The 27,664-nt window shown below is 43.7% G+C and overlaps 1 protein-coding gene across 1 annotated transcript; it reads right to left on the reverse strand.

The window, feature by feature from the left end:
* Positions 1-948: 948 nt before the first annotated feature.
* On the reverse strand, positions 949-26,909 carry plekhh1 (pleckstrin homology domain containing, family H (with MyTH4 domain) member 1). The gene is made up of 29 exons (XM_061082758.1): positions 26,739-26,909; positions 20,921-20,983; positions 19,521-19,670; positions 19,350-19,433; positions 18,935-19,016; positions 18,537-18,719; positions 17,467-18,224; positions 17,127-17,205; positions 15,383-15,474; positions 15,128-15,275; positions 14,074-14,210; positions 13,411-13,521; positions 13,072-13,158; positions 12,556-12,714; positions 10,764-10,844; positions 10,453-10,632; positions 10,256-10,367; positions 9,314-9,426; positions 7,877-8,056; positions 6,631-6,728; positions 6,363-6,540; positions 5,561-5,716; positions 5,117-5,214; positions 4,763-4,904; positions 4,528-4,670; positions 4,250-4,379; positions 3,556-3,639; positions 2,322-2,468; positions 949-1,819 (listed from the first exon to the last, which is right to left on the reverse strand). The coding sequence occupies exons 1-29, from the start codon at positions 26,880-26,882 to the stop codon at positions 1,667-1,669; spliced, it is 4,272 nt and encodes a 1,423-aa protein (XP_060938741.1). The 5' UTR covers positions 26,883-26,909; the 3' UTR covers positions 949-1,666.
* Positions 26,910-27,664: the final 755 nt, after the last annotated feature.

Raw genomic sequence — 27,664 nt, forward strand, 5'->3', positions numbered from 1 at the left:
TAAAAAGTGTGGCAACACGTCTGAGGAGCAGACACGAACCGCAACATCATCTGGGTTTCCTGCAGAATTACACCTGCTATTTGTTAAATACTATAAATACAGAACGTTCAGTAGAAGTAGAAATAGCACTTTGTACTATTACTTCATTAGAAGAAATAATATTGCTTTACATATCGAAATTTAAAGTATTACTAGCAACATGTAAGCTGAGGATTGATGCAGTGTGCGATATGTGTGTGAGTGACAGCTTGAATAATAACATACTAAACAAAAATAAAAAATATCTTGTTATTGTTAGGGTTAATGGTTACAAATATCAAATATAAATGTCCACAATTAGCCTGTTGAGTTTTTAGTTGTCTTTATGTCTAAGAGACTAATTTTCATATTTAATAGACACAGTGGACACAGCTCATTATACTTAATATAATGATTATTTGAACTGCAATTTTGCATTATTCAAACATGTTTTTAGAATGTCAAAGCAGAATTGTCATGTATCTATTAAAAGGTAAATCTACGTATTTTTGTTAAAGTGTTTTTCCACAAGTGAAAGATATTAAAAGAGATTATAAAGAAATGATGGAAGTCCCATGTATTTATTTTATTAAACCACACACACACATGTACACGTACAGTTGACATAAAGACACAATCTCTCAAACCGTTTTACTCACTTTACAACAGAAGCAGTGACAGACTCACTCTGCTCTTAAATTATTCTGCTACATCGACACAAAAGTGACAGAAAAATCATTTCCTTTTTTAAACAAAAGCAAAAATAAATGTTGGAAGTAACATAAATAAGTAATGAGCATGACAGTGGTTTGATCCAGAACAGTTCAAGTCATTCAAATATTTTGGTTTGTTCTTTTTAAAAAACCTAACCCCCCCTTTTTTATCATGTGATATCAGAATATGAAAATCACTGATGAAATATCACACTGATGAAATATCACAGATTCATTAGAACGACAGTAAATTTTAAAAAACATCCCATTTCCTTATTGAGTACCAGTTATATTTCAAAATTCACTTTCACATTAAAAAATATCAAAGGATTATCAAAAGTTATAAAGCAGCCCCACCCCCCCACAGCTCAAAAGGAAAATCCATTTGTACTTGGGTAGAATTGGATTTACTGTATACACAAGATTATTGTTTTAAATTTCATCTTGTTTTTACATTTTCTATGATGGTAAATTCATTCTCTTTGGCAGATCCTGGGAACCTGTGAGAAACATTTATTACTATTCTCTGATGTTTTATGGCCTGAAGAAGTCATAGATTGAATAAAAAAAGAAGTGTTAGTGTGATATATATCCACTGAAGACTCTAAAATCTAAGAGTCAAACCCTATCAGTCCCTTTCTAATTGCACAGGACCCAACATGTATTTAAATTCTGCTGCATTGTCACGTATGTGTGTAAAATCATAGTGAACAACTGACAACCTGTAACAAAGTCCATTTCCACGACACAGAGCTGAAACCCTGTTGTTGTAGAAATACAAAGTCTAAAATATCTCAATCTAAATCTTCATGAGAAACTCTTTTAGAAAAATAGTCTCCTACTTCTTGTTCTGTACCTACAAGCCGACGCCCTCCTGAAGGACTGAGTGGGACGGACGCCTCCCTGTGCTCAGACACGCTGGTGACCTGCAGCCTTCACAGCAGCGTGGGGCCCTTGGTGGTGTAGTTCATGGCCGGGAAGTGCCGGCTGTCCACGTCCCAGTGGCCGAGCGGCTGGTGCGCCGCAGACGGGAGGTTCGGGTTCCAGTGGTTAATGTAGCTGGCCATGAGCAGAGTCAGCTCCAGAATCTGAGTCAGAACACATCAGAGCGACAGTTATGACTTTAAAATCAGGATGAGATGGAGTTTCATTCGATTCGGGGGAAACCGGAGACGAGTATCGTGTAAAAACCTGAGAAACCCCAAAGATCTACAATCAGGAGTTGAATTACTCTCATTAGTTTCACCTTCTGCAGTAACGTGACTCTGTGTTAAAGCTCCGTGTGGATCTGCTCGTAAAATAAGATAAACAACCAGTTTTCTCCATTCTGGTGAGTCAGGGCGAATTTTTTACTCTTGTCTAGTTTCTTCATAAAACGTCAACATCTCAAACTCCCACATTCCTGCTTCTCTCGGCTGCAGATGCTGCAGATCAGAGGTTCTCAGCTTCATGTTATTACAAACCCCTGCAGCCCGGTCAGATGAACTCAAGTCCTTCAGTGCATCATCACTTGGAACAGGAGGTTATTGGGTATAAACAGGAGAACAGGAGGTTATTGGGTCTAAACTGGTCCCTGCAGCGGAGTCTTACCTTCGGTTTCACCATCCCAAAGAGCAGCTTCTCCACGCTCTTCTTGCCGACCCCCGGCTCCCTCTGCTGGCTGACCACCACCATGAAATCGTCCCGGCAACCCCCGAAGGTGATCACACACTGGTACGAGTAAGTGACCAGTGTGTGCTGCGAAATGAAAAACATGGCCAGGGTAAGAAAAGTGGAAATGGAAACAAACAAGGAGCACGTTCAGATTTTATTGAATGGGGCTCGAATTCATCCAGGAAATTATTTTGGTTTCTGCTTTTTTAAAATTCAAATTGACTGTGAAGACGTGTGACATCACTTCCAGCTACATATTGTGATTTTTCACTTTTCTTTTTCTTCCTCTGACTTTTCTGGGAGCCGATGAGCGATGCTGATGCCAGACCAAGAATGCGATGGATCAACATCGGGCCGCTGGAAATTACAGAGCTCACTTTAACATTGTTTACCCTTTGGAACTTCTATCTGTCAGAGTCGGGAACGTCAAATCGGACGCCGGCGGTTTGATTTTCATGTGGATTTCTGGTGTTTGAAACGCCACAGAATGAAAATCCTTCCAGACCAGCGGGTCAACAAAACCCACTTCAGAGCTGCGGCTCATTCAGACGAGCGCTTCAGCTGCAAAACTGCAGAAATAAATCTTTTAGAACCCTGAAATAAAACAAATTTAAATATAAAAAGACAAGATGTTCGAAATTCTACAATGCCCTCGACCTGCAGTTGAACGATTCCCACGATCAGTCAAGCTACAGGAAATAGGGTCACAACCTCACCCTCTGAGTTGTTGGGTTAAATAATAAAAGTGGGCTCTGATTCCTAGCCGAGGTGTCCCTGAGCAAGGCACTGGACCCTGAATCCCCCCGATGGCTGTGTGGTATGAGATAGAAAACCTCAGTGTATAGAAGTTTGTGAATGTGACTTTGAGTCAGTTGATAAGGCTGAAAACATCCAATTTAGATAAAGTCCATTTACCAAGTGTGTTTTTGCAGAACATGATGATGTCACAATGGACTTGACCTTTGACTTTCTATCATTTTATCCCAATTGTCATAAAAATCGAGTTACATCGACAACAACAAAAAGTGTTTTGCGAGGTGACCTTTGACCACCAAAATTGCAACATAACATTATTAGACTCGGACAGACTCTTCTTTCCTTTTATGTCATGTGACGACATGTGACATGTTGTTGTTGACGAGGTGTTTGCTGTGCTCATTGTGATGCTCACCATTGTGTAGTCCAGCACACACAGTCCATCCTCATTGACCGCCAGCCACACCTGGCTCTGCTCCACAGGAGAGGGGGGGACAGGCTGTGGACAGACCAAACAAAGGCTCATGTTACACGTGTCCCACCAGGGGACACACAGAGTCCTGTTTGGTTCCAGACTGAGCTCACGAGGAGGAGAAGAGTGGACGTGAAGGTTCAAGACAAATGAAGAGTTTTCTCACTATTGATGAAAGGGTTTTTTTTCTAATCCAGAGCTAATCCTCCTGAGTCTGAATCCATACCAGCAGCATATTGTTTTCACCGCAGTCTGTGTGTGTGTGTGTTTGTGTGTGGACAAAGTAACTCAACAATGCATGGCCGGCTTTTCACCATCACCGTATTAAATGGGAAGAATCTGCAGATGATAGCAGGAGGAGAACTTTTAAAACTAATTGGGTCCGAAAAAACAACTTTCTAATATATCTCCACAAATGGACTTGGACGAAGAGAAACAATCTGAAGTTTACATTGATCAGAACAGGATTCACATCATATTAAATATAATTTGATAAGTGATGTCAGGCATTGTTTAAAATGCATTTTTCCAGTTATCTACCTGTACATCAACCCTCCAATACAAACATTTTCACTAGGTTTGTAAAAGTCACATATTCACAAACAACAATGAGCATAGTCGACTGTGTTCACTTCACCTTGGCACTGAAGAGCTTGGCTCCGAACAGAGGCCACTTCCGGGCCACAGTCAGGTAAATTCTCACACACTCGGATGCACTGCACCCACGTAGCAGAGACCACTTAGTGGCCAGACGCTCAGTCAGGTCTCTGTGAGGAGGACAGAGACATTTATCAACCACATGGAATCTGAATCTGCTCCGTCTCCGTCTGACGTACATGCAGATGGATCCATTTCATACATCCATGTATTAACGTGTGTGTGAGAGCAGGAAGTTGTGTGATGTGTTAGTTTTACCTGAGCTGCTCCGAGCTGCAGTCCTGTTTGTAGCGTTTGGGGTAGAAGCGCTCTAAGGCCTGCAGGAGGCTCAGCTGGGATTTAGCCTGAGGAGAGCTGGAGGGGGGGGAGGCAGCGGGACGCTCCAGGTCACCGTGCTCCACCTGGAGTCAGAGGAAACCAAGGAGCAGAGGGGGTGAGGAACAGAAAAGTGGTAAAACAAAAAATACCTATACCTGTATCTGTGTTTACAGACCTGAGCCATGAGGGCAGCCACCTCCAGAGCCAGCTCTTTGTTCACAGGGAAGTGGCCTTGTTGTACTTCATCGTTCACCTGGTACGCCAGCAGGAGGCGCTCTCGCTCCGTCTCTCCTTTCACCTGAGCTCTGAAACACAGTCTGCACATGAAGAAGAAAATAAAATGAGAAGCTGGAATTTCAAACACTTCATTTCCAAGATGAAGGAATCTGATCACAGCCCTGAACACAGATTACATGGACAACTTTTACTGTGTGGCCTGTGTTCTGCGTTAAAACAGATGTTTTTAACCACATAATAAAAGATTGAGATTCCGACTTTAAAAGCTCAGATCTGACGATAGAAATCCTACCTGCTCTTGTAGGTGAGTCGAACAATCCGAGTCCCCTCGTTCTTCCCAGGGTGCAGCTCCTTCAGGGCCTGTTCCCACTTGGAAATGACATCACAGATCTGACAGAAGGAATAAAAGTAAGTCTCAGGTCGGACGTATGAAATCCTCAGGTGGATAAACACTAGGACACTGATCTGCTCAGGGACACGTGATGAGCTGTTTGAGCCTCAGTGTCCTCGATGGGCTGGAGGAGTTTTACTGATCATAATTAGAACAAAGTGGAAGCACAACTTTATTATTGAGTGGAATTGAGTGTTTGGACGGCCTCATTTTGTCTCAACAGTCCCTAACTACTTCCTACCGATCCTCTTTCGATTATTAGGTAACATGACACTAATGATTTTGCCTGAATGCTCAACAGAAGAGCCTCAGTGGAGTGAGGAGGCATCTATCCCACGGTGGTACCTTGGCAGACGGCTGCAGGCAGTGCTCCAGGTCTTTGCCGGAAGGATCATCTGTGAAGAGGGCGAACCCGGACAGCTGCGGCTTCCTCATGCCGATCCTCTGGTTCAGTGTGTTGAGGAACTCTTCAACTGTGGTGGAGCCGTCAAATCCCACGACCTGCAGGACACAAGGGGACAAGAGGACACACGTGATGAAGAGGAGATGTATTTCATTTGATTTGGACAGACCATTTAAATAAACATCAGTATAAAAAAACTCTACATGTTTTCAAACCCACAAACAGTTTCTTTCTTCCCTCATTAGGTTTAGTGGAGTTAATGCAGAAGTGCCTGAAACCTGTATTCTCTCAGATGGCCAGCAGAGGGCGACTCCAGTGGTTGTAAAAAGAGGTCGATTTCTATAGAAGTCTGAGAAAATGATGATATTACCCATGAGGGTAATATCCTCCAGATGTAGTAACTCTGGATTAAAGAAAAACCAAGATGGTGCTGGACAAAACTTTACTCGAGTGAATCGTCCATTTAAAGATAATCTGCATCTTAGTCAAAGTTTGAGCTTTATAACTTCTACAACTTGTTGACTAGTTTTTGAAATAAGCTGATGTATCATTCGTCACCATGAGATTGGTGAAATAATGTCTCCTGGTGTTACTAACCACTAGGTCATGTTTAGTAGCATCTGATTCGCCTAAACTTTGGATTTACTGTCCACAACAAGACGAGACAGGATGAGGGTGATGATGTGTCCGAATCCGTCCAAGTGAGACGATAAAAAACAGGACAGGTCTGCAGCCGGGAGCTACCTGGTAGGTGCTGTTGGTGAAGTGCACTGGGATGCTGAATGGCAGTGAATGGTGGTAGGGGTTCCTCAGCAGGATGGAGACGATCTCCATACGTGAAGGTTTGGCCTCCCGCTCTCCGTTCTGCAGGGTTCGCTCCACAGACCTCTGGCAGTACACCGCGTACTTCCCCACCTCACTCCTGTGTGGAGAAAGCAGATGTCAGCAGTGGAATGAGTAAGAGAGTCTCAATGTAAACTGTTAAAGGGGTTCAGTGAGTTTGTTAGTTCACCTCGGGTCAGCGTTGCGTTGTAGATACTGTCTCAGGTACCAGAGGAAATGTTGCTGAGGGAGGAACAGAGCCACACACAGAGACAACAGCTGCCAGCACTGCAGGAGGAGGAGGAGGAGGAGGAGGAGGAGGAGGAGGAGGAGGAGGAGGAGGAGGAGGAGGAGGAGGAGGAGGAGGAGGAGGAGGAGGAGGAGGAGGAGGAGGAAAAAGGAGAAACACTTAAAATCACAGGATAACTGAGGCTCTGCTCAGACCTGGTATCAACCTCCGTCCTGAGAGGTCCGATCCCGAGTGGACAGCGATGACTTCTTCTCCTCACACCTGTTCACCTCCTGAATGTGTCTCCTGTGACCACTTGGGATTAGATCTCACCTCAGGAAGCATTGAAGGTGGATTTGAATGCATTCACATCTGTACTTAGCGCTGACTTCTCAGGATGGATGTTCATACCATGTCTGAAATGGGTTTTTCATCTTAAAGGCAGAAACTCACTCCTTCACATTAACCAACGTGGATTTTGTAATCTCATTTGCAAGTAGGGTTGAGGTAGGGAAACTTTCCGGAAACTTTCCATGGGAAGTTATATAGAAAATATATTAGCACGCTGATTGAGGATTGTTCATCTGTTCATCTAGCCTATTTCCATTCATTTATCCATCAATTGTAAAATATGTTTACAGACGATTCCAATTGTTTGGCTAACTATTTATATCTCTGGCATTGCATTAGTGTTTTTTTACAATTTGTTTCCTCATCTTATTCTACAGAACAATGCCACGTGCACTCACTCATGTGTGGAGACATTTCACCCCATCCAATGTAGAAGGAAAGGCTGTGTACATTTGCAAATACTGTGCAAAGACCTATGTTTAGAATGGCACAACGATGCAGAAGCATATAGTCAAGTGCCCAAAGTTTCCTCAGAGCTCAAATCAGCCTATGACAAAACAAAATGATTATATTTATGTCTGTATATGACAAGGTAAATACAGTTAGTATAAATTACCCACAACATTTCCAGTTTATTCCCGTTAATTCCCGTTAATTCCCGTATATTCCCGTTTATTCCCGTTAATTCCTGTATATTCCCGTATATTCCCGTTAATTCCCATGGAAAGTTTCCAACTTTGAATATTCCTGGAATTTTGCAACCCTAGTTGCAAGTTATTAAAAGCCCATATATTTTAAATATATAAATGTTCCCTTCATCTGTATCTTTAACATCTTCAGCGTGCACCAGCCTGACCTGCGTGAGGGAGTGGTTGTGTGGTGGCGTCCGCCCGTTGGTCTGCCTGATGAGCTGACAGTACATCTCGTTCTGCAGCTCCGGGTGGGTCAGGCACACTTGCAAAGCATTCTGGGCCAGCGACGTGTGGTAGTCCACAGACGGAGACTCCACCAGCACGTTGATGAAGAGCTGACAGGACTGCAGAGGGAAGGAAAAAAAGACTGTTTATTATTTAATTATTTTGTTTTTCAGGGTGATAACTGTAGTTCACTGAGCTACCAGCAGGTGGAGGCAAACCGACACCAGGAAGAGGAAGATGAATTCAAGATTCAAGATTCAAGATTTTATTGTCAAATGCACAGAGATAACATGAAGCAGTCACTGGCAATGAAATACTTGGGTCACAGGCTCTCTTTAAGCAATGCTCAGTAATTTCAACCAAAAAAATAAAATAAAAATAAAAATAGTATGAAATAGAATAAAATAGAATAAAATAGAGGATACTGTCAATGAATTAAAAACACACTGATTGATGATGGTGATATTCAGAACAAACGATAAGTATCATGGCCTGAGTTCAGTGAGTCCTCCAGTGTGGAGAAAGAAATGTGAACTTCATTATTGTGCTTTCAATCACTGTGACGCTTGAAAACAAAGAACTCATTTAACCGTTTGTCTCTGTCAGATTCTCTAATAACTCTGACGCGCATGTCACCTCTATTCATCCTTTTTCTTTCATGTGTTCAGGTCTGTTTTTCACGGCCGGCCTCTCAACCTGAGAGCCGATCCATTCACCCTTCAATCCCACAGGCCCACTGCAGCCGAGTGGGCTGTGGAGCGTGAGCCGGGCAGCGGGGGGGGGGGGGCTTCTGGGTGGGCGCACCAGTGGCCACAGACTAGAAAAAAAGAAAAGGATTCTGCCGTCTTTCTACAAGCTCTGATCCCGTTTCTCCGCCCCCATCCTGCAGCTTCCATATCCATTGCTGTCCCCCTCTGAAGACCCTGACCTCCCATGTCTCCTCTTCAAAGAGAGGTCCTGTCTCCCAGGCTGTAAACCAGGAGGAAGGTTAGCCTCAATCAGAGCAGATCATCAAGCCCATCATCTCTCTTCCACACTTTTAATGAGCCGGGGCCCCCGTCCTTGAGCTTTTGATCTGGTTTAGAGGAGGAGGGAGAAGAAGAGGAAGAAGAAGGAGAAGAAGAAGAGGAGGGCCACGGAGCGCATCCACGAGTGGAGGCGGATAAAAGAGGGGGGTTGAGGAGGTGGTGGCGGCTGTGGTCGGGACAAACTGGAGGAGGCTGGATGACGTTCTGCACAGACCCTCGCAGGGAGAGTGAGAGAGGGATTTGGAGATGAGGATGAAAGCGAGAGGAGAGTTGAAAGTAAGTGGGACGGAACAAAAGAGAGTGAGAGAGGGAAAGGAGGCGGAGCGGTGGAGTGGTGGAGCGGCTGACCTTGAAAAGCTTGAGAGCTTCTGTCTGCAGAGCTTCGGAGGGCAGGGTGGTGAGAGGCGAGCGCAGACCCTCCTTACAGAAGCTCAAGGCCTCACTCCTCCACAAGAAGGATTCTGGGAAAAGGAGGAGACACACACACACATTTAAACCCACACAAACACATGCGCACACAGACAAACAGGAAGATTGAGTTTCAAAGGTCTAATGACTCGACAGCTGACAGGAGTTCACACACAGCAGTAGAGCAGCCGTAAACAGTGTCTGCAGAGTGGATTAGCACCGACTCTGTGGATCCAATAACACGGAGCCAGCTACCGAGGAGACTCAAATCCACTCACACATAAAGGTTCATGCATCTTGTGTTAAAAATATACATGAAGTGTTCAAACTCAGATCAAATGTTCATCAGCTTCATGTTGATCTTCTACGTGTATTGATGAAGTGTTTTTTTCAACGTCTGCTTCAGGGCATTTTAAAAAAATAGGACACGTGTCTTGAATTAGTCTGGATTTTAATAAAATTAAATAATCACAGTAACAAACAGAAGCTTTCTGCAGCCTGGACAACATCAGTTTGACTGGTTCTTCTAATTTACTTAATAAGGAGAGAAGGATGTTTTCAGACATTTGAAGGACGCAGCTGCAGATTGTCCAAGTCAGACGGACATGACGTATAAATATAGGAATCACATGTTTTTTGTTTACAGCTAATCTACACTTTAACTTATCGCTAAAGTTTACATCTCAGTTGCAGGTCAGAAACAACACCAACACTAAGATGCTAATGATGTAACTGTTTTGATCCCAGATGGAGATCTTTGTTTCCACTGATCTTCTGTCAGCTCAAAACCAAATTGCCTGAATATTACTAACAAATCAGTGATGAGGTACTGATGCTAGAATACAGGTGAATCATGTTAACTGTAGAATAACAGTTTCTCACCTGGTTCTCCCTCTGCATCGAGGAGTTTACCGATCAGCTGCTCGTACTCCGTGCCCACCTTGAAGTTTGCACTGCTGCCGGCAGCTACAGTCAGGTGATACAACCACGTATCCTGCGTAGAGTAAAACATACACGTTAACATACAGACATGAAAAGAACAACAAGGCATTTATTAAAGACCTTTTCTGCTAGTGTACCTTCTCCTGCTTGGTGCCGATCAGCAGATAGGTGGGACTCTTCTCTCTGGGCTGGACCACCAAGGTGCAGTGGGAGGAGAGGAAACCCCGGCTACCTGCTTCATAATCCTCGTCTGAATCACAGGAACGATCGACCTCCTGCACCGACGCCTCGCGGAGCTGCAGCTGACCCAGAGGCAACTGAAACGGGAAAGACAAAGCCTGTAAATATCAATTTGAGAAAACCAACTGCTACAGAGCATGTACCTACAAATCCTTTTTTAAATAAGTCTCGATAAGAGCTATACTAATTAAAGAGGTGTTTTGTGAACCTTGTCCTCCTGGTTGCGATAGTAGTAGAACAGTTTTCCGACCAGAGAACACCACACCAGCTTCGAGTGCCCGTGTTTGACCTAAAACAGACAGAACAGCAGACACACGAATTAGAAAAGCTTTCCAAGACTATCTGGATATTTTTCAAGACATTAGTAATATGAGACATTTTTCTTCTTCTTCTTCTTCTTCTTCTCTTGTGCGTGTGCTCTCGTTGAAACTCCGACCAGAAAGTTTTTCTTTTTTAAACAGCTCGACAGATGTTAGTCAGGGAATTTCAGATTTCTGCATCTGACCAGCAGATGTCCCAGGAGTTTGGATGGCCTGGCGCCGTGCGTGTGCAAATCATTTAAAAAGCCATTTCGGTGACTTCAGCAACAGTTTAAAAATCCAATCTGGAGTTTTTCTCCTTCCAAGGAACAGAAACAAGTGATTCCTGTCGAATGAAAACAGCCCGACCACGCAGCTCGGATTCCTCTGCTGCCTCCAGCTCCACGTTGTTAGTCAGGAACCAAAGATGATAATTACACATCACTTTCTAATTTCTGTGAATTAAAACAATCAGAGTGGGACGCCTTCACCATGAAACCAGCTGTGTATCTGTCTAATGGGGTCACCGGGGTCAACTGTGCTGAGAGGAACAACAGCCTCTGTCTGAACCGAGCTCGCGTCATAACCAGCAGATCAAAGATGACTCGCAGGCAGAGGATTGTGTGTGTGTGTGTGTGTGTGTTGGGGGGGGGGGGGGGGGGGGTCGGCGTGAGGACATCTTCTCTGCTTGAGGCCGTCAGTCATCGGTCAGAGACCCATCACACACACCTGTCAACTGTTTAAGTGTCCTGACTTCACCGACAGACAAAGAGACAGAGCGCGGTGGAATTCCAGCAGCTCGGCTCTTATCGCCGTGTCCCAACGCGAAAACCGTTTTGAAGAATCTGCCTCAAGAACGCTCTATCAGTCCCACCCTCCCCCCCAACCCCCAACGCAGTGACAGGCACTTCCATATCAGTCTGGAAAAGGACGATGTGCCTGATAATGAGCAATTTCTGGCATTCAAGGAGAGAGCCTGGCTGACCTGAACCCCAGGGGGTAAACATGGACCTAAGACAATTGACCACATTACAAATCATATATCTTTATTATTGAGTTTAGTCAATCAAAGCCAAAAAGTAAAAATTCACTAATTGCACCTACCAGACAAACTATTGAATGAAATGTTTACAAACTGAACCAATGCCTAGATGTTGTTTTAAAACTCTCTCCCATGAGTTTAAATTTGAAATATCTTATATTTTATGTATTTTATATATTATTTTACTTTTTCTTTGCTAGGAAACTGAACACAATTTTAAACAACAATTAATTTTAAGATGTCAACTTGTACTATTAACTTATCTTATATCAACAATTATTTTTACATTTTTTATAGACCCAATCAATTACCAGTAAAACGTAATAAGTTAGAATATGAAGATATAGCCAGTAGAATTTTTTTTATTAGTATTAGAATAAAGACTAGAAACTAGGGACAGAAACCTGCCTGGTTCTATCCAAAGGAAACTAAATCTACCTTTAAAGTTCCCCAATTGACATCTAGTTTATTTAAATTTGCACAAAAACGAACATTAAAGACTGCTCCTGTCTCTACATGCACATTTAGCTGAATAGACACAACTGTAGTTCTCATTAAACTCGATAAGTGAGCAATTAAGTTAATTTACTGAAATGTCAAACTACTCAATAGAGATTTGAAGAAGTTTAAATGTCACATTCTGGGTGAAAGGTCCTGACCTTTGTGAGCCAACCTCTCGAGGTGGGCTTGGTCGTGGTCTCCACGGGAACTGGGCTGCTGGCCTGGACCTTGAGTATGTTCTGCAGGACCCGGATCCACTCCTCCAGGATGTTGGGTGAGTCGGCGGTCAGATAGAAGGTCTTCTTCTCCGTAATCAACTGATTAGACGAAAAAGGCAGAATTATGGGAAAAATACTCAGCCAGGCCGAATGAGATAGCATCATGATGTCAGAGGAGATCAGAATCAGCTTCCAAAGAGCCAGGAAAACATTCCAGTCCAATGCTACACCTGATGTCATCTTGAGCTGCTCCTCTGGTATGCAGCAGTAAAGCTCTGCAGTGATGCAGCTCTATAATAAGTCGGCTGGTGAACGTGCACAGCTGTCTGTGACTAGTTTCTATAATACCACACTCTTTTCCAAATTGTAGATCTGTAAATATTAAACTACCATTTCAATTCTTTGCAGAGCTTGTTGGATAAAGTGAGAACAAGATACAGTTTGATTTCCACTTACTTGAAATGTCTGTGCACCTTCTCCACGAACTATACTGCAGAATGAGTTGAGTTCGATCTGACCCTGAGGTTTCCTGATCACGTCACTCTGAAAACACATTAACACACAAATAAGGTTTCATTTCTGTCCAAAATCTCAACAGAAAGTACAACCGCAGTGATCAGAGACACATTAAGGTGCATGGTGGGTAGCTGGTGACCAGGCGTTAACGTGGATCTAGTGATGATACTTGAGTTGACCCCCAGGCCGAGGGGGGGAAATATTCCTGCAATGTTTTCTGTGCAGACAGTAAAACCTTAGAAGGAGGCAGGCAGGCCGGCTCACTGCAGAAACACTCACAGGAGATTTGTAGTAGAGGATCTCCCCATTCCTGAGGATGAACCAGCGCCGCTTCCAGGCTTTCACCTGACTGCCCATCTTCAGCAGGTAGCCAGACTTCTCCAGCATCTCCTACAGACACACCAGGCACAGACGCTTTATACCAGGGCGGCTTCAGCTCAAACTAAACCTAGCAAAACAATTATTATAATTTAAGTGTGACAACTACAGTCTAGCAACTACGGCAGCTGAGATAGGACATTCTCAAAGGAAGGTGACAGAAGTTTAAATACATGCTTATGGTATTGCCTGGTTCAGATAAGAACCCATTTAATTGAATGGAGATGCAGATTAGTATCAGGGGGCAGATCCAGGAAATCCACTTTCTTTAACAGTCTGAGATATGACGTTATTCAACATTTTCATGGGGGATAATTAATGGATCTTGATAAAAAAAAGGGGGGGACTGATATTTACGAGTGTGTGTAATTTGGTGCAGCACAACGGAACGCTTAAAAAGCATCATATGTCATAGCATTAAAGCACCTATGAGTAATATATCTTAATCTCTATGTTACTCATAGAAACAAGTATATCTTTACGTAATATTCAACATAAAAAACAGACTTGTGTGACTGTTTGACCATCTTAGAGTTTCAGGCGATGTGCTTCGTCACTACTCACAGGCCCGGTGCTTTCACAGGAGTAGGAAGAGGTCCGCTGGACTTTGTGTTCTGGTTCTGAGTAATCGCTGTCCAGGGAGTAGGCATCAGGGGGAATGGCGTAGTCGCTCTCTGAGCTTATGGAGGACATGGACACGCCTTCGTGAAGAGAAGATTATTATATTACAAAAAGGAAAAAAGTGCTGGAGGAGGCTGAGGGGGGAAAGAAAAGGCACAGGAAATAAATTATACACGTCTTGATTGAGAGCCAGCACGCAACAGGCGGTAGAAGACAGAAGGCTCGTAAATTGAAAATCCAGCCTCTTGCACAACGGTGTGTGATGTTAGATGCATTCCAGCAGTTACTGTACGTGGGTTTCAGAGTTCAGAATATCTGCAGTCACTGAAGGTTACCGTGTGTACTTCACATTCCCTTGAACTGCATCATCTACTTTTTCTCCAATTAATCATTTCCCAGTGTGTCCTGGTACTTCCCATACTCACAGTGCAGCATCTGGTAACTGCATACTGTTGTTCTGAGTAGAGAGAAAGTGGTACTTATACTGGAGTTTCTCTGTGCGATGCATTTGGAGGCAGAATGGTTTATTTGTAATTATCATCACTAGTCTATGTTCTGCTGTCAGACTAGAGCAGTGGTTCTCAACCTTTTTTCAGTGAAGTACCCCCTAACCAGGGCAAAGTTTTTTTGGTTGAAAAAGAAATGCAATACACAGCGCTTTGCCATCAGTTTGATTTATTAAACACTTATATTTTATGAATAATTATTAAATAACAATTTTTAAAGAATTTTTAATGCTTATTTTAAATATATTTAAAGAAAATCTCACTTACCCTGGAGTACCTTCACGTACCCCCAGGGGTACTAGTACCCCCATTTGAGAACAACTGGACTAGACTGTAGTTTTGTTGAGTGAAAGTGTTAAAAAATAGTTTTTAATAAATTCCGAGATCTGAAACTTCTCTTGTCGACAAGCACTGACAAAAGACGAGTTCTTGGAAGATTGGCGTTTCAGAGGCAGGCGGCTATTATAACGCATTAAATCTGCGCTCGTCACCTCTCTTGACGGCACGTGGGCTCCCGGGGACGCTGCCCTTCCTCTCTGGGCTCAAGATGGACGTCCTTAGACTGGCCAGAGAGCTGCTGTCGTCCTCTGACCCGGAGTCGTCATCCGGTAGAGGTACACTGCTGATCTGAGTGGCTTTCTGGAACATGCAAGTGAAGGAGCAAGGTAAAACACAAACTCATAGGTCTGAAAAACACAGATCCGGCCTTACACTCAACCCTCAGTGAGAAAGAATATTCCACTCACCCCTTTCAGTGTGGTGTAGACTGGAACATTAATATTCTTATAGATCAACTGGGTGAACGGACCTGCCGCTGGATACTGGGGTAAGTTGGACCCTGCAACATAAACAGGAAAACAGTTATTCCAAATTAAGAGCATCGCACAGCTTACCGCTTAAAGCAAGACTATGTAAGTATCGCTAAACAGTGGCCACTGTGGCCACAAGTGGTACTAACTGAAAAATGCTAAACACTACGTTGTGTCTGAATTTGCATTCCCTGAAACAGAAAGTTCACTTATATCAGTTAAGTAAACAGCTGGTTATAACCAGTATATTAAGTGACAGGACAGCTCCCCTGGTGGATGGCTGCAGTATAGGTTATAAACCCAACCTTCTCCATGTTATTGGACGAAGCATGGACCAAACAAAAAGTCAAAGTAAACGCCAACTATATTTTTCCAAACAGGATTTCTAGTATTTGAGGTAGTTCTTATCACTGAAGTTTAATCAGATGCTATTTTTTCTGGTTAGTTTGGTTTGAATTAGTTATCTCATTGTTGTAAAACTGGGTGAAACGTCAAGTTTGACGTATCCTTGATAATTTAGGTTTCTTCTTGCACGGTGAAAGAAAGTGCAGACGCGTCATCCATCTTTATTTACAGTCTATCGTCACACAGATCAGGCTGCAGCTGCATGTGGAACCGAACAAAGGTGCATTTTATTACATGCGTATTCGAAACGGCACAAAAGGCTTTTGAAGTAGCTGATGGTGGAAAAAAAAAATCTAAGTATAACTTGTCTGTGGTATTTACAGTTGGTGCTTTGAGGCCGACGCAGCTCGAGGCCCAAACATGAGAGGAAGCTGTTTAAGCTGAACAAGCTATAACTTCATCCACATCAGCCTTTTGGCAGCCGGCTCCGTGTACCTGGCAGGACCTGGAAACTCAATCGTCAGGCAGCTGTCAACCCTTCGCTGTCTGCAGCCTGACAAAATGGATGATGTCGGGCCCGAGCGCACGGCGGTAATTACCCCCAGACCTCATCCTTTCATTGTGGCTGATTAAAAAGCAGCGTCTGAAAACCTCCGCCCTCCCGTTTTCTTCCTCGGCTCTGCAAATAGCTCACATCTGCACAGGTGTGTGGGGCCTGGAGCCAGAGGAAGTGACATCAAAAGGCAGGAATGACAGATCCACGCCGACCACACTCGCCCCCCCCCCCACAGCAGCTTAAGCATCAGCTGAATGACATGTCGCTTCACAGCACTGACTCATCTCCCACACCGCAAGCTACACCACCCAGGCTCTGACACACACACACACACACCACACACACACACACACACACACACACACACACACACACACACACACACACACACACACACACACACACACACACACACACACTCAAACACAGACACACACACACACACAGACGGAGGAGCACACACTCAGCAAAGTCTTCCTCACTCTACTGCAGAGAACAGAACCAGGTTTCATTTTTATTGTTATTCTATTTTATTATTTTTTACTCTATTTTATACTATTTCTATTTTTATTTTATTTTTTTGGGTTGAAATTACTGAGCATTGCTTAAAGAGAGTGTGTGACGCAAGCATTTCATTGACAGTGACTACTTCATGTTATCTCTGTTCATTTGACAATAAAAATCTTGAATCTTGAATCTTAAAAGCTTCTCTGGAGTCACAGAAGTTAGAAAGTGTAGTGGATTGTGTAGTTTCTTGTTTCTGGCTGCAGGGGGACTCACCTCGTCCGGGGCCCCTGGCTCCAGGACTGGCCTCTGAAACTCTCATTCCTGACTTCGCCACAGCATAGATACGACTCTCCTGCAGAGGAACAGTCAGATATTGTCAGTTTTTAGTCTTTGTGCTCTGCTAGGCTAACCAGCTGCTAGTGGTAGACTCATAGTTACTGTAAGATCAGCACCAATTGTCGCAAATACACTTCACTTCCAAAATGTCAAACAACTCATTTAATCTCTTGTGGTTTCTTAGCTTTGAGCAGTGACTGAAAAAAAAAGACAATGAATCACAATTAACTGCTAAATACAGTTAAAATGCAGAAGTTGAATTAGTAACAACTCGTACCCATGAAGGGAAGCGATGTAAAGGAGGTGTTGGCGGCTTGAGTATTTCCAGCTCCTCTGCAAGCCCCACGAAGGAGACTCCATCCCGGCAGGACTCCTCCGATCCGGACCCCTCCACCACGCCGTCCATGCTCTCAGGTAGCCCGTCGTCGATGTCCGTCTCCTCCACCACCTGAGCGAAGGGCGAGGTGCTGGCGCCGCTGCTCTTCAGGGTGGAGGAGGTGGAGGACGGGCTCATGATGTCGATGCTGACGTTCAGGTGGTGCAGTCGGTCCAGGCTGGGCTGCGGCTGGCTGTAGTGCTTCTTCACCAGCTGGATGCTGTCCCTGGGGGTGAGTGGAGTTCGTACCTTGGGTAACGTCATGCTGGTGCCCGACAGGTGGACCAGGGGCTGGGGGGGATTGGGGAAGGGGTTGTTGGTGGATGGGGAGCGCGACAGAAGTGGGCTTTTGGGTGTAATACCGAGGGAGGACTCCAGGGAGCTCGGTCCGTGGGCCATCTCGTAAGCGGAGGATGAAGACGAAGAGGACGAGGACGAGTGAAGACACTGAGAGCGGAACTTGCTGCTGAGCTCGTCGGAGGAGTTGTCTCTGTCTGAGCAGCCAGGCGGACCCTCAGAGGACACTGGGAGCTCTGGTCTATTGATGGAAACAGGGCTGCTGGGCCCCTCCCTCCCCCGACCCTGAGAGAGAGCATCATGGGCCGAAAGGTCCCCGAGACAAATCCCTGCACTGAGCTGCTCCAGAGGCCGTTTCACATCTAGAAGAGAGTAAAGAAAACAAAGAAAACATTATATAAACATCTAACTGAAAAACCCTGTTGAACAATAATAGATAAATGGCTAAATATACCATATAACTGCTTTTGTCTTAGTCACCGTTATTATAATATAATCAAAAATCAAAACCAGATTCTCCACCCTCGCCACAAATGAATAGAACAAGATTTTGAAAATACTGTTTAGACTCAAGTTCCTTCAATCACTACTGGTTCTGCTCCTATCATGGTATCAGACCAGTTTGAGTTATTGCTACAAAAGCTTCTTGTCCCCGATACCGGGAGGAACCACACCTGTTGGGGACATCTTGATGTTCGAAGCGGGCCCACGAGGACCCGTCTGTCTCCAGCCGTCCTCCAGGGCCGGTGGCGTGCCAGGGCAGCTGGGAGGAAACAGAGGGCTGCTGGGCACCAGGTGGGTGTCCATCACCGGGGAGGTGGCCGGAGATCCTGAGGACGCAGGTTTCTCTAAGAGAGCTGGAGGAAAAACACAACACAAGTAATCTATCAGTTATGAATCTGATTCATTCTGGACTTGTTTACACACTTACAGAGACAGAGGCTAAAAGAGGAGCTGCAGCAAAGTTTCCTGAACATTAGAGCACGTAAACCTTTTCAAGTAATAACACAAATCAAACATGTGGACCTGTATATGAGCAGAATCTGTCTCCTTGGGCAGCTGCAGTACTCACATTGAAGTTTGACCTGCAGCAACATTATCTGCTCCGTCTGCTTCAAGTTGGACATTTTCAGCTGCTGGTTCTCCTGCTCCATCTGCAACGAGGTCAATATATATACTATAACACAAGCCAGAGTATGTGGAACCCTCTGTATACACTAGATATTCTGAAAACATTAAAGAGTAACAGAGAAGTTTAATTTTGTGTCCTGATTGCAAAAATAATATCATGACTCTTAAAACTGCTGGATTTCATAGATCCACAGGTTGTCATCTATAAATATGCTTTTTTAAAATTCTCCAAAACATTACAATTAAAGCTTAAACTATATATATCACACTTTTAATCATAAGCATCCCTTGTTGCCACAGTGAGTCTCTGGCTTTCCCCCGAGGCTCAGGGTGTTTCTCTACATGTGTGAGTTTACCTCTCTGAGCTTGAAGGTGACCCAGTCCTTAATCTTTGCAGCCTTTTCCTCAATCACTTTTGCCTCCTGGGCTCTGACTATGATCTGCAGTCAGAGAAACCATCACTTCAACCTACATTTCATGAACATAGATGGACATGTCTTGTCTTTATCAGATGGCTGCGTCCATACCTGTTTTTCCAGCTGCATCTCTAATCTCTTTATCGCAGCATCCTTCTGCTGAACCTGACCGGTCAGCTCTTGGTACTTTCTGTACAGCGAGCTCTCCGATTCGCTGGTTTGTATGTTCGCAGACTTCAGCTTCTCCTCCATGACATGTATCTGAAATGAACAATTCGAGGAGTGAATGCACACGCACGGCCAAAAAGGCAGCTGAGATTTGCACGGTTCATTAAATGTTGATGGGCGGCAGATGAAGCCAAGAAGAAAACATGGAGGATACTGTCTACCAGCTGCAACAAGAACATAAAAGCTTTCTACGCCTTGAGGTATTTTTCTCTTGAACAAAGGGCCGGATTAAATTACCACCTACAGTAAACACCTGGAACAACCAGTGATGACAGCAAATCTGAGATTAAACAGTGAGAGACACAGAGTGAATGTGATATGTATGATGGTTTCCCATCCAAAAACCAAACTCTCCTTTTGCTGAGTCACATCAAAAACTGAATAATTAGAGGTTAAGACCGAAACAAAGTCTGACTTATTATATGATGTCATGCATCACAAAAGAGCTACGTCAGTGTTAAGCAGAAAGTTTATCCCTGAAGTTTTAAGCAAACCAAATTAACTCAAGATTAATATCATGTCTTTTTCTCAAGCTTTCCACCACAAATCGTAGACTGACGGATCAAACACAAACTGTGAGATTCAACTGAAAGCTCCGGAAAAACCCAGAAAGTGGACTTTGAATTTTGAGTTGAGTTTGTTAAATGTGCAGGAGTGTTTTCAATAACGTTTGAATCACAATGTATTGATAATAAACTTGTAGTAACCAAAGTAATTAATGATAACTGAAACAACATTAGTAAAATCGGAGGCAAGAAATACAAAAGTTAAAAAGGCCAAGAACTGAACCATATTATCTAAATCAATAAAAATGGAGTTTAATTGTAATAATCCTTCACTGTAAATGATGTGTGAATATGTTCACAGTAGATATGTTGAACCAGGATATTGGTCTGTGAGGTTTATAATGGACAGTTGGGTTTGAAACTAACACATGAGTTTCCTGACCTCAGACTTTGTTTACATCTATATAACTGTCTGAGTGACACAGATCCCTGCAAATCCAAAATTATTATTTTGGATTTATTATTATTATTATTATTACAAATTATTATGGCTTTAACTGTGAAAATAATAACCCCAATTTTTAACGGTCTAATCATAATTTTAATTGGTGTATATATTTATCTAAGGGTTGTTGTATATGGACAACTATATTCTATTAACAAATGCCACATATCATGAGATTAGATATATATTAAATAGAATAAAAATCCCAAAACAGTAAGTAAAAGTAAAATTCTATCAGTTTGTGTTCAGGAGGATGAGAACTGCTCCTCTACCTGTTTCTCAGCGCTCTCAGCTCGCTGGTCGGACTCCGTCACCCTCTGCTCCAGCTCCAGCATCTGTGACAGACACACAACAGGTTACCATGGTTTTAAACACGGTTCAGTCGATCTCTGTATTATGGGATGCTGTGGTGAGGGGTGGGGGTCACCACGGGAAAATCCTAAACTCGAAATAACTCCTAAAAGCTGGAGGTGGACCCCCGCTGCACCACAATAGTTACTTTAATGCACTCACACCTCAAAACTACAGGTTGTGGCAAGACATGTCCTGTAACCTGCTAGGAGAGGACCCATTAGACAGACAGACCACCGAGCCAGGAGCCACACACACACACTTAGATACACTTAATTCTTCATAATCACTACTGCTGTAGGGGAGACATTTAGAAACTTAATGTACTGGGAAGTTTTAAAAGTGGTTTTCATTAGGAAAGCAGCTCGAATCAAGAAAAGAGCCTCAATAGAAGTTGTGGGAGAAAGAAAAATTAAATTCAGAGAGAGAGAGTTCTTCTGTATAATCTAACAATGTTCTGCACGGGGGGGGGCACTTTGCGCAGAAGGGCACAGGAGCAGCGGCGAGGCCTTGGGAGGACGCTGCTCAAACAGCAGTGTGACAGAAGAATGCTCGTGTGTGTGTGCACAAGCTTGCGTCACCTTTTGTGCAAGCATGCATGCTCATGCTTCCAAAAGCAAACACTGCCCATCCTGCAAGGATCTCCTCTCCCTCACACACGCACAGAGAAAGACCCCCAAACTGTTCCAGGATGCCCTTTCCTCCGAGTTCAGTGACCCAGCTGAAAGCAGAGCAAATATACTAATGGATCCAATCTGCTTGGGAGATGAATTTGAATTCCAGCCGTCATCTTTGTCTTCCCCTCGGCCTTCTCGTCACCACCATTAAGGAACCCCTCATTCCCAGAATCCTCCACTCACAATATTTGAAGACTTCCTCGCAGCCAGACTAACACCCACTAAATCCAGAGCACATCTGCAGGGGGAGGCGTGGGGCGGAGGCTGATGGTTAGTGGTTGGGTGACTCCTCACCTCGAGGTCAAAAGCTTCTGTTGCGAGTCAAAGGTTTTACCGGGTTTGAGCCGGAGAAAAGCAAACAGCATTTTGTTCTCCGTGCAAGAGAGAAGAAGAAGAAGGGGAACGGGCCGGCGAGCACTTTAGGAAAGTTTAAAGCTCCTCAGAGGTCACAGAGTTGAGCAGATGTGAAAGAAGCGGTCATCAGAAGAAGCCATCAAGCTGCCACAAGCCAATCAGAGGCCAAGTTAGAGGTCAGGAGGTGGAGGAGGGGGTCTCTTCATTTCTAAAGTGTGAGTTCACCAACGCTGACTGAAAAGAGAGGGTGTGTCTGTTCAATGAGTGAGGCCTAAAGTCATAAATTAAAGGGTTAATTCACCCAAAAACGAAAATTCACTCATTATCCTTTCTCCTGTGGATCACAGCCGACATTTAGGTTCAAAACTTGGTGTAAATAAAGCTGTTTCTGGTCGAATATGAATGTCAGGGCTTATTGTTTAATGCTTTTTGTACACATAAGTCACAGATGGTATCATTTGAAAGAGTAGAGCAAGTAAAAGAGGAGAAATCCAAACCTGGTGTCACTGAGTTTTCCACCTGCCTCTAGACTTTAATCATTAACGGCTAAATCTGAGGGTTAGTATTGACTCCAGTTCAATCATTACATGTTAAAACCACTGGTCTAAAGAGGAGAGTAAGAACAGATGAATGAAAGAGAAAATGAAAGCGTGAAATCAAGGCATGTATATCCCTTTAACTCCATGATTTTCTATTAAATGGTTTTTAATCATTATAAAGGAGGTGGACATTTTCAAGAAGCCGTCGCTTTCATGTAAAAGCCAGAAGGCCTGAATGCATCAGACACAGACTTCAGCACTTGAGCCATTAAAAAGAAGCTGATCCAGACAAATCCCATCCCGAAAATAAATATTTAGAAGCAGAAACGTGAACCCGCTGATCTCTGCAGTTTCTCCTCCCTGACCAAAAGTGACTCGCTGGCCTGAGTCAAATTATTGTGTTGTGCTCCTCGGGCCACGTGAGGCTCATGGAAGAGATTAATCTAATTTATCCAATATTAGATTAGCTGAGTAATGAAAAGGAAACCTTGAAGTGGGAATACCTTCCAATTTAAAAATTCCTTGCTAAATATGTTTTTTTTTCTTTCTTCTAGATTCTGGGCAAAGTAAATTAACATTTCTAGACCAAAGATTCTGGATGTAATTCCACACAAAGCTCTGAAATCCCGACTGTCTCGACGAGGATTTCAAACCATTCTCATCTCTGGGAAACTCTTCTCTGGGAACTTGTTGTTTACTGGATTCTGGGCGTTTTTATCTGTTGAAGATACCGTCTGATATTAGTTGAGTAGCTGCTACTGTAAATACATTATAATCTTGTCTGTGTGGTTCATGGAGTCTTGTGCAGTGTTTGTTTATTCTGCTTTTAAGCTTTTTATATATCCTTAAATTATCCTTTTTAGCCATGATGCTCCAAGTCCACCACTTTCAGTCAAGACACAAATATCTCAACAACTAATGGACAATGACATTTTGTCTTTCATGGTCCCGAGAGGAGGAATCCTGCTAAATACACTGACCCCAAGACTTTGCTTCTGCCACCTACAGGTCAAACTTCAGGGTGATAACCACATATGTATTTGGTTTGGTCCATGTCCCGTCTGGTAACATGGAGCGGACGGACTGCATGACTTATAAAGCCGCTTCCCTTTCGGGGAGCGGTCATGTTTCTCTTAATACACAGTTTATGGTCTCGACTAATCTCTCCAAGTCAATCAAATCCAACCAGAAAACTCAAACTTCAATTTGTAACGTCAACAGATGGAAACCTTCAGCCCTTTTCAAAACTGCAAAGTTGCGTCTCGTCTCTGCCAAAACCAAACCAGTCACTTTTCTTTCCTGTTACGTTTCGGGGTTTTTATGAGAAGCCGACAACTGACAGCTGCTGCTATACTTTCCCAATCCGCAGTAAAAACACAAACTAATTCTTAAATGGAGTAATCGTCCTGTTTCACTCCACACAAGGCAAACAGGGCATCTCCTACTCTCTTTCTCTCTCTCTCCCTCTCTCTTCTCTCCTTCATTCGCAGCCTCTGCAGATAAACGCCATGTCACAGGCAACCACATCAGCTTCTTTCTCCTTCATGTTTTTCCATACCAAAGTGGGTCAATGCGTAAAGCACTCCTAACTTGGCAAGAGAGGGGATGAAGAGTGTGAAGCAGTCTTTCCAAACAGCAATAACATGACGGAATGGTAGTCACTCAGCAGCACCAGCCTCCCCCCCTCTCACACACACAGACACACACACACACACACACACACACCAAAAAGACCTCAGAAAAACACACTCAGCAGCAGCAGCAGCACGGGCCTCCACTTAAACCCGGCTCGGCTCGGCTCAGTATGAGAGACGGAGGGAAAGAGAAAGTGACTGACCAATCAGAGCATTAAGAGAAATGCTTCTCCTATTCTTGGCATCGTGGCCAAAAAGAACATTTAACCATAAATATTATGTATGATCTGTAATAATGTGTCATTTTTTCCTAAAACCAGGAGTTAACACTGTATGCACAGAGTGTGTGTTGGTGTAAATGTGAGTAGCACTTTTTAATAAGGCAGAACTGCTGCATTAGAAGTTAAGGGACAATCATAAACGTTGCATTACCCGAGGTCTTTCTTACTGGATACTTCTAAATCCACACTGAGGGTGAAAACAGCTCACAGGTATAAACATCGGAGGCGGCGTTAGTATGGCGCCCGTGGTTTTCAGTAAACGTTAACCGATTGATACATATTTCATGCACTAGAAGCATCATTTATCACCAGAATGGTTTCTGTGGGTCTGAGCCAAAACAAACGGAATTCCACTAGTTCATTAGCCTGATGATTAGACACGTTTCATTTCCTTCATTCGGAATGACATCATGTAATACATTTTTCAGATAATCCATCATGATTCCATCCTATATGCTTTGCATTCACCGCTGGTGGTCGTGATTGATGAGGACCAATCAGGAAGAGAATGCATCGCCGTCTCTAAACGTCTCCGTAGCCCCAGACTTTTCAAATTAAGATAAGTTTAGAGAAGTGTGAACACCAGGTACAAACAGTGACGAGTTTTAAACCAAAACCAAGTAGTGCAGATGTTGCAACTTTGTGAAAAATCTCTTTGGCTGGTGTTGTTCCTCCTCCAAGCTTTTTCAAGTGGAACCATTTTTCAATAACTTTCTCTCACTTCATCAGTTATAAATCTTCAGAAATGTGCTTGTGTGTGTGTGTGTGTGTGTGTGTGTGTGTGTGTGTGTGTGTGTGTGCACTTCACAGACGCTCTCCAAGGAGCAGGGGGTCTGACAGAACCTGACAGAAGACCCAGCAGGGAGCCGTCCAGCTCTTATCAGCCACCGGGTTCTGTTTGTGCTGTAAACATCCTGCTGATGGACTGAATGAACCACTCGCCTGCTGCAGAATCAGAGACCAGACACAACGTGAACCGCTGTGACACTTCAAACAAGAGCAGCAACGGCCACTTGTAAAGCTACAACGAAAAGCAACTGAAACTTTCTCTGCTACCGAACTCGATCCTCCGTCCTCTAATCCAAACATTTCCACTCCTTCACCAACAAATCTTCCGAGCTGGACCGAGTTTCCCGATGACAGTTGATTCCTTTCCAGAGTGTCTGGTAGTCGGGCTTCGCAGCAGCAGCAGCCACGGCTTTACAAGCGTTTGGCCGGCTGCTTGCGGTTATTCCCCCAACGTGAGGGGAAGCACCAGAAGTGATGAGTTAAACCTGAAATATTCAATTTGGCTGAAATGAAGACCAACGTCCGATGACACAGAGTGACTGGACCGAATGTTTACCAAACACGCAGAGTCATCTCCAGTGTCCCTACGCACACACACAAACACACACTCCTCCACACGTGCATTTCTAACCAATTCACTTGCTTTAATTGTTTCCTGCTGCAGAAAACTGTTCAACACGCTGCCAGGGAAAGGAGAGGAGGGTGACGGGTCAGTGACATCCGCTCGTGAGTCAGAGCGTCAGGCGGCAAGTAGTGTTTTTATAGATGAAAGCTGCACGACAAGTTAAACTCTGAATTTCATAGTGTTATACGATGTACAAGTATCCATGAAGCAAATAAAAACTTAAATAAAACTTTTTTTGATCTGCTCTAGTGTTTTTCCCTTCAGGGCCACAGTCCTATTGCCCTGTTCATAGCATTCAATGCAGCTCAAGGTGCTTTTCATGAATATGTAGGTAAAACAAAACATAATAAGACAGGAAAAGATGTTAAAACTATTGAATTTTCACAAATAAAAAGGGTTAAATCAACGTTAAGATGATAAGAAAAAACAGGGTTGATTAATTAAAAGACCATACCTTTTGAGCAGTTGAACGTGTCGACAGTTGATGCAATTCTAATATGTAGAAACTGAAAATCAGTTCTTATCAATATATTCGAGCTGACAGGTTATTTTTTATTACATTTGATTTCTTTCACTTTGCAGTTGGTTAAATCCGAAGTGAATTCCAACTGGAGAACACTTAAGTTTCAATAAATGTTTGTATGTTGTGTTCAAAGTATTGAAACAACTCTGATATGGAGTTCCCTCAAAAGTCAAATCTATGGCGTGAACATTTCTTTCTGCTAATTCAATGTCAACAGATGTGAAGCTGTGGGACTCAAGTGTTGATGGAAAATGCCAGAGATTGATTGAGTGATTTCGGACACAACCTAAGTTTCCCATGATGCTTTCCTCTCTTACCTTCTCCGCCAGCAGCTCTCGGATCTTTCCCGCCTGAAGCCGGAACCTCAGCAGCTGCATCTCCAGAGCGATGCAGCGTTTCTGCCAGTCCACGCTGGCTGCTCCGATGGCTCCGGCCCCCCCGCTGCCCAGCACGTCGGCCATGGTGACGATTCTCAGCTCTGCCTCTGGACTCAGACCGGACTGAACAACAGGAAAAACAAAAAGAAGCCAAGTCAGAACTCCACGCCTGCAGTGTAATATATTATCTTCAATGTAAAGAGGATATAAGGCAGCAAATGGCATTGATGCTTATGGTGCAGCTTCTGTTTTCATTTACAGGACAAGTGATTTCACCTCCTTTCGGACCGCACTTCCCATGATTCACTGAGGAAATGTGAGTAAAGTAAACACTAATGATGAGTTCACGGTAAACAACAGTTTAATGAATTCTTCCTCTCACTTTCGTTCTTTGCTCTGTGACGCATTGACCACAGAGAAGCACGTTGCATGAACACAGAGTGATCACACACACACACACACACACACACACACACACACACACACACACACACACACACACACACACACACACACACACACACACACACACACACACACACACACACACACACACACACACACACACACACACACACACACACACACACACACAAACACATGGCTCGGACAGAACGCTGCAGCCTGAAACTTTATTTCCTTTTAGTTCTCGGGCTCTCTCTCTCTCTCTCTCTTTCTCTCTCTCCTCTCTCTCTGTCTCTCTCTCTCTCGCACGCCCACACACACTGAACAAAAACCCAGCAGGCAGGCTCTGTGTCAGCGGGGGAGTTGGGTTCATGCGTGCCGGCTCCCAGGCCTGGCAGCTACAAAGCAGGTCAGTGCTCTGCTTTTTAGCCAAATTACCTACTAACCCAATCCCCCCCTCC

Source organism: Limanda limanda, chromosome 12 (assembly GCF_963576545.1).
Source record: "Limanda limanda chromosome 12, fLimLim1.1, whole genome shotgun sequence".
NCBI lineage: Eukaryota > Metazoa > Chordata > Actinopteri > Pleuronectiformes > Pleuronectidae > Limanda > Limanda limanda.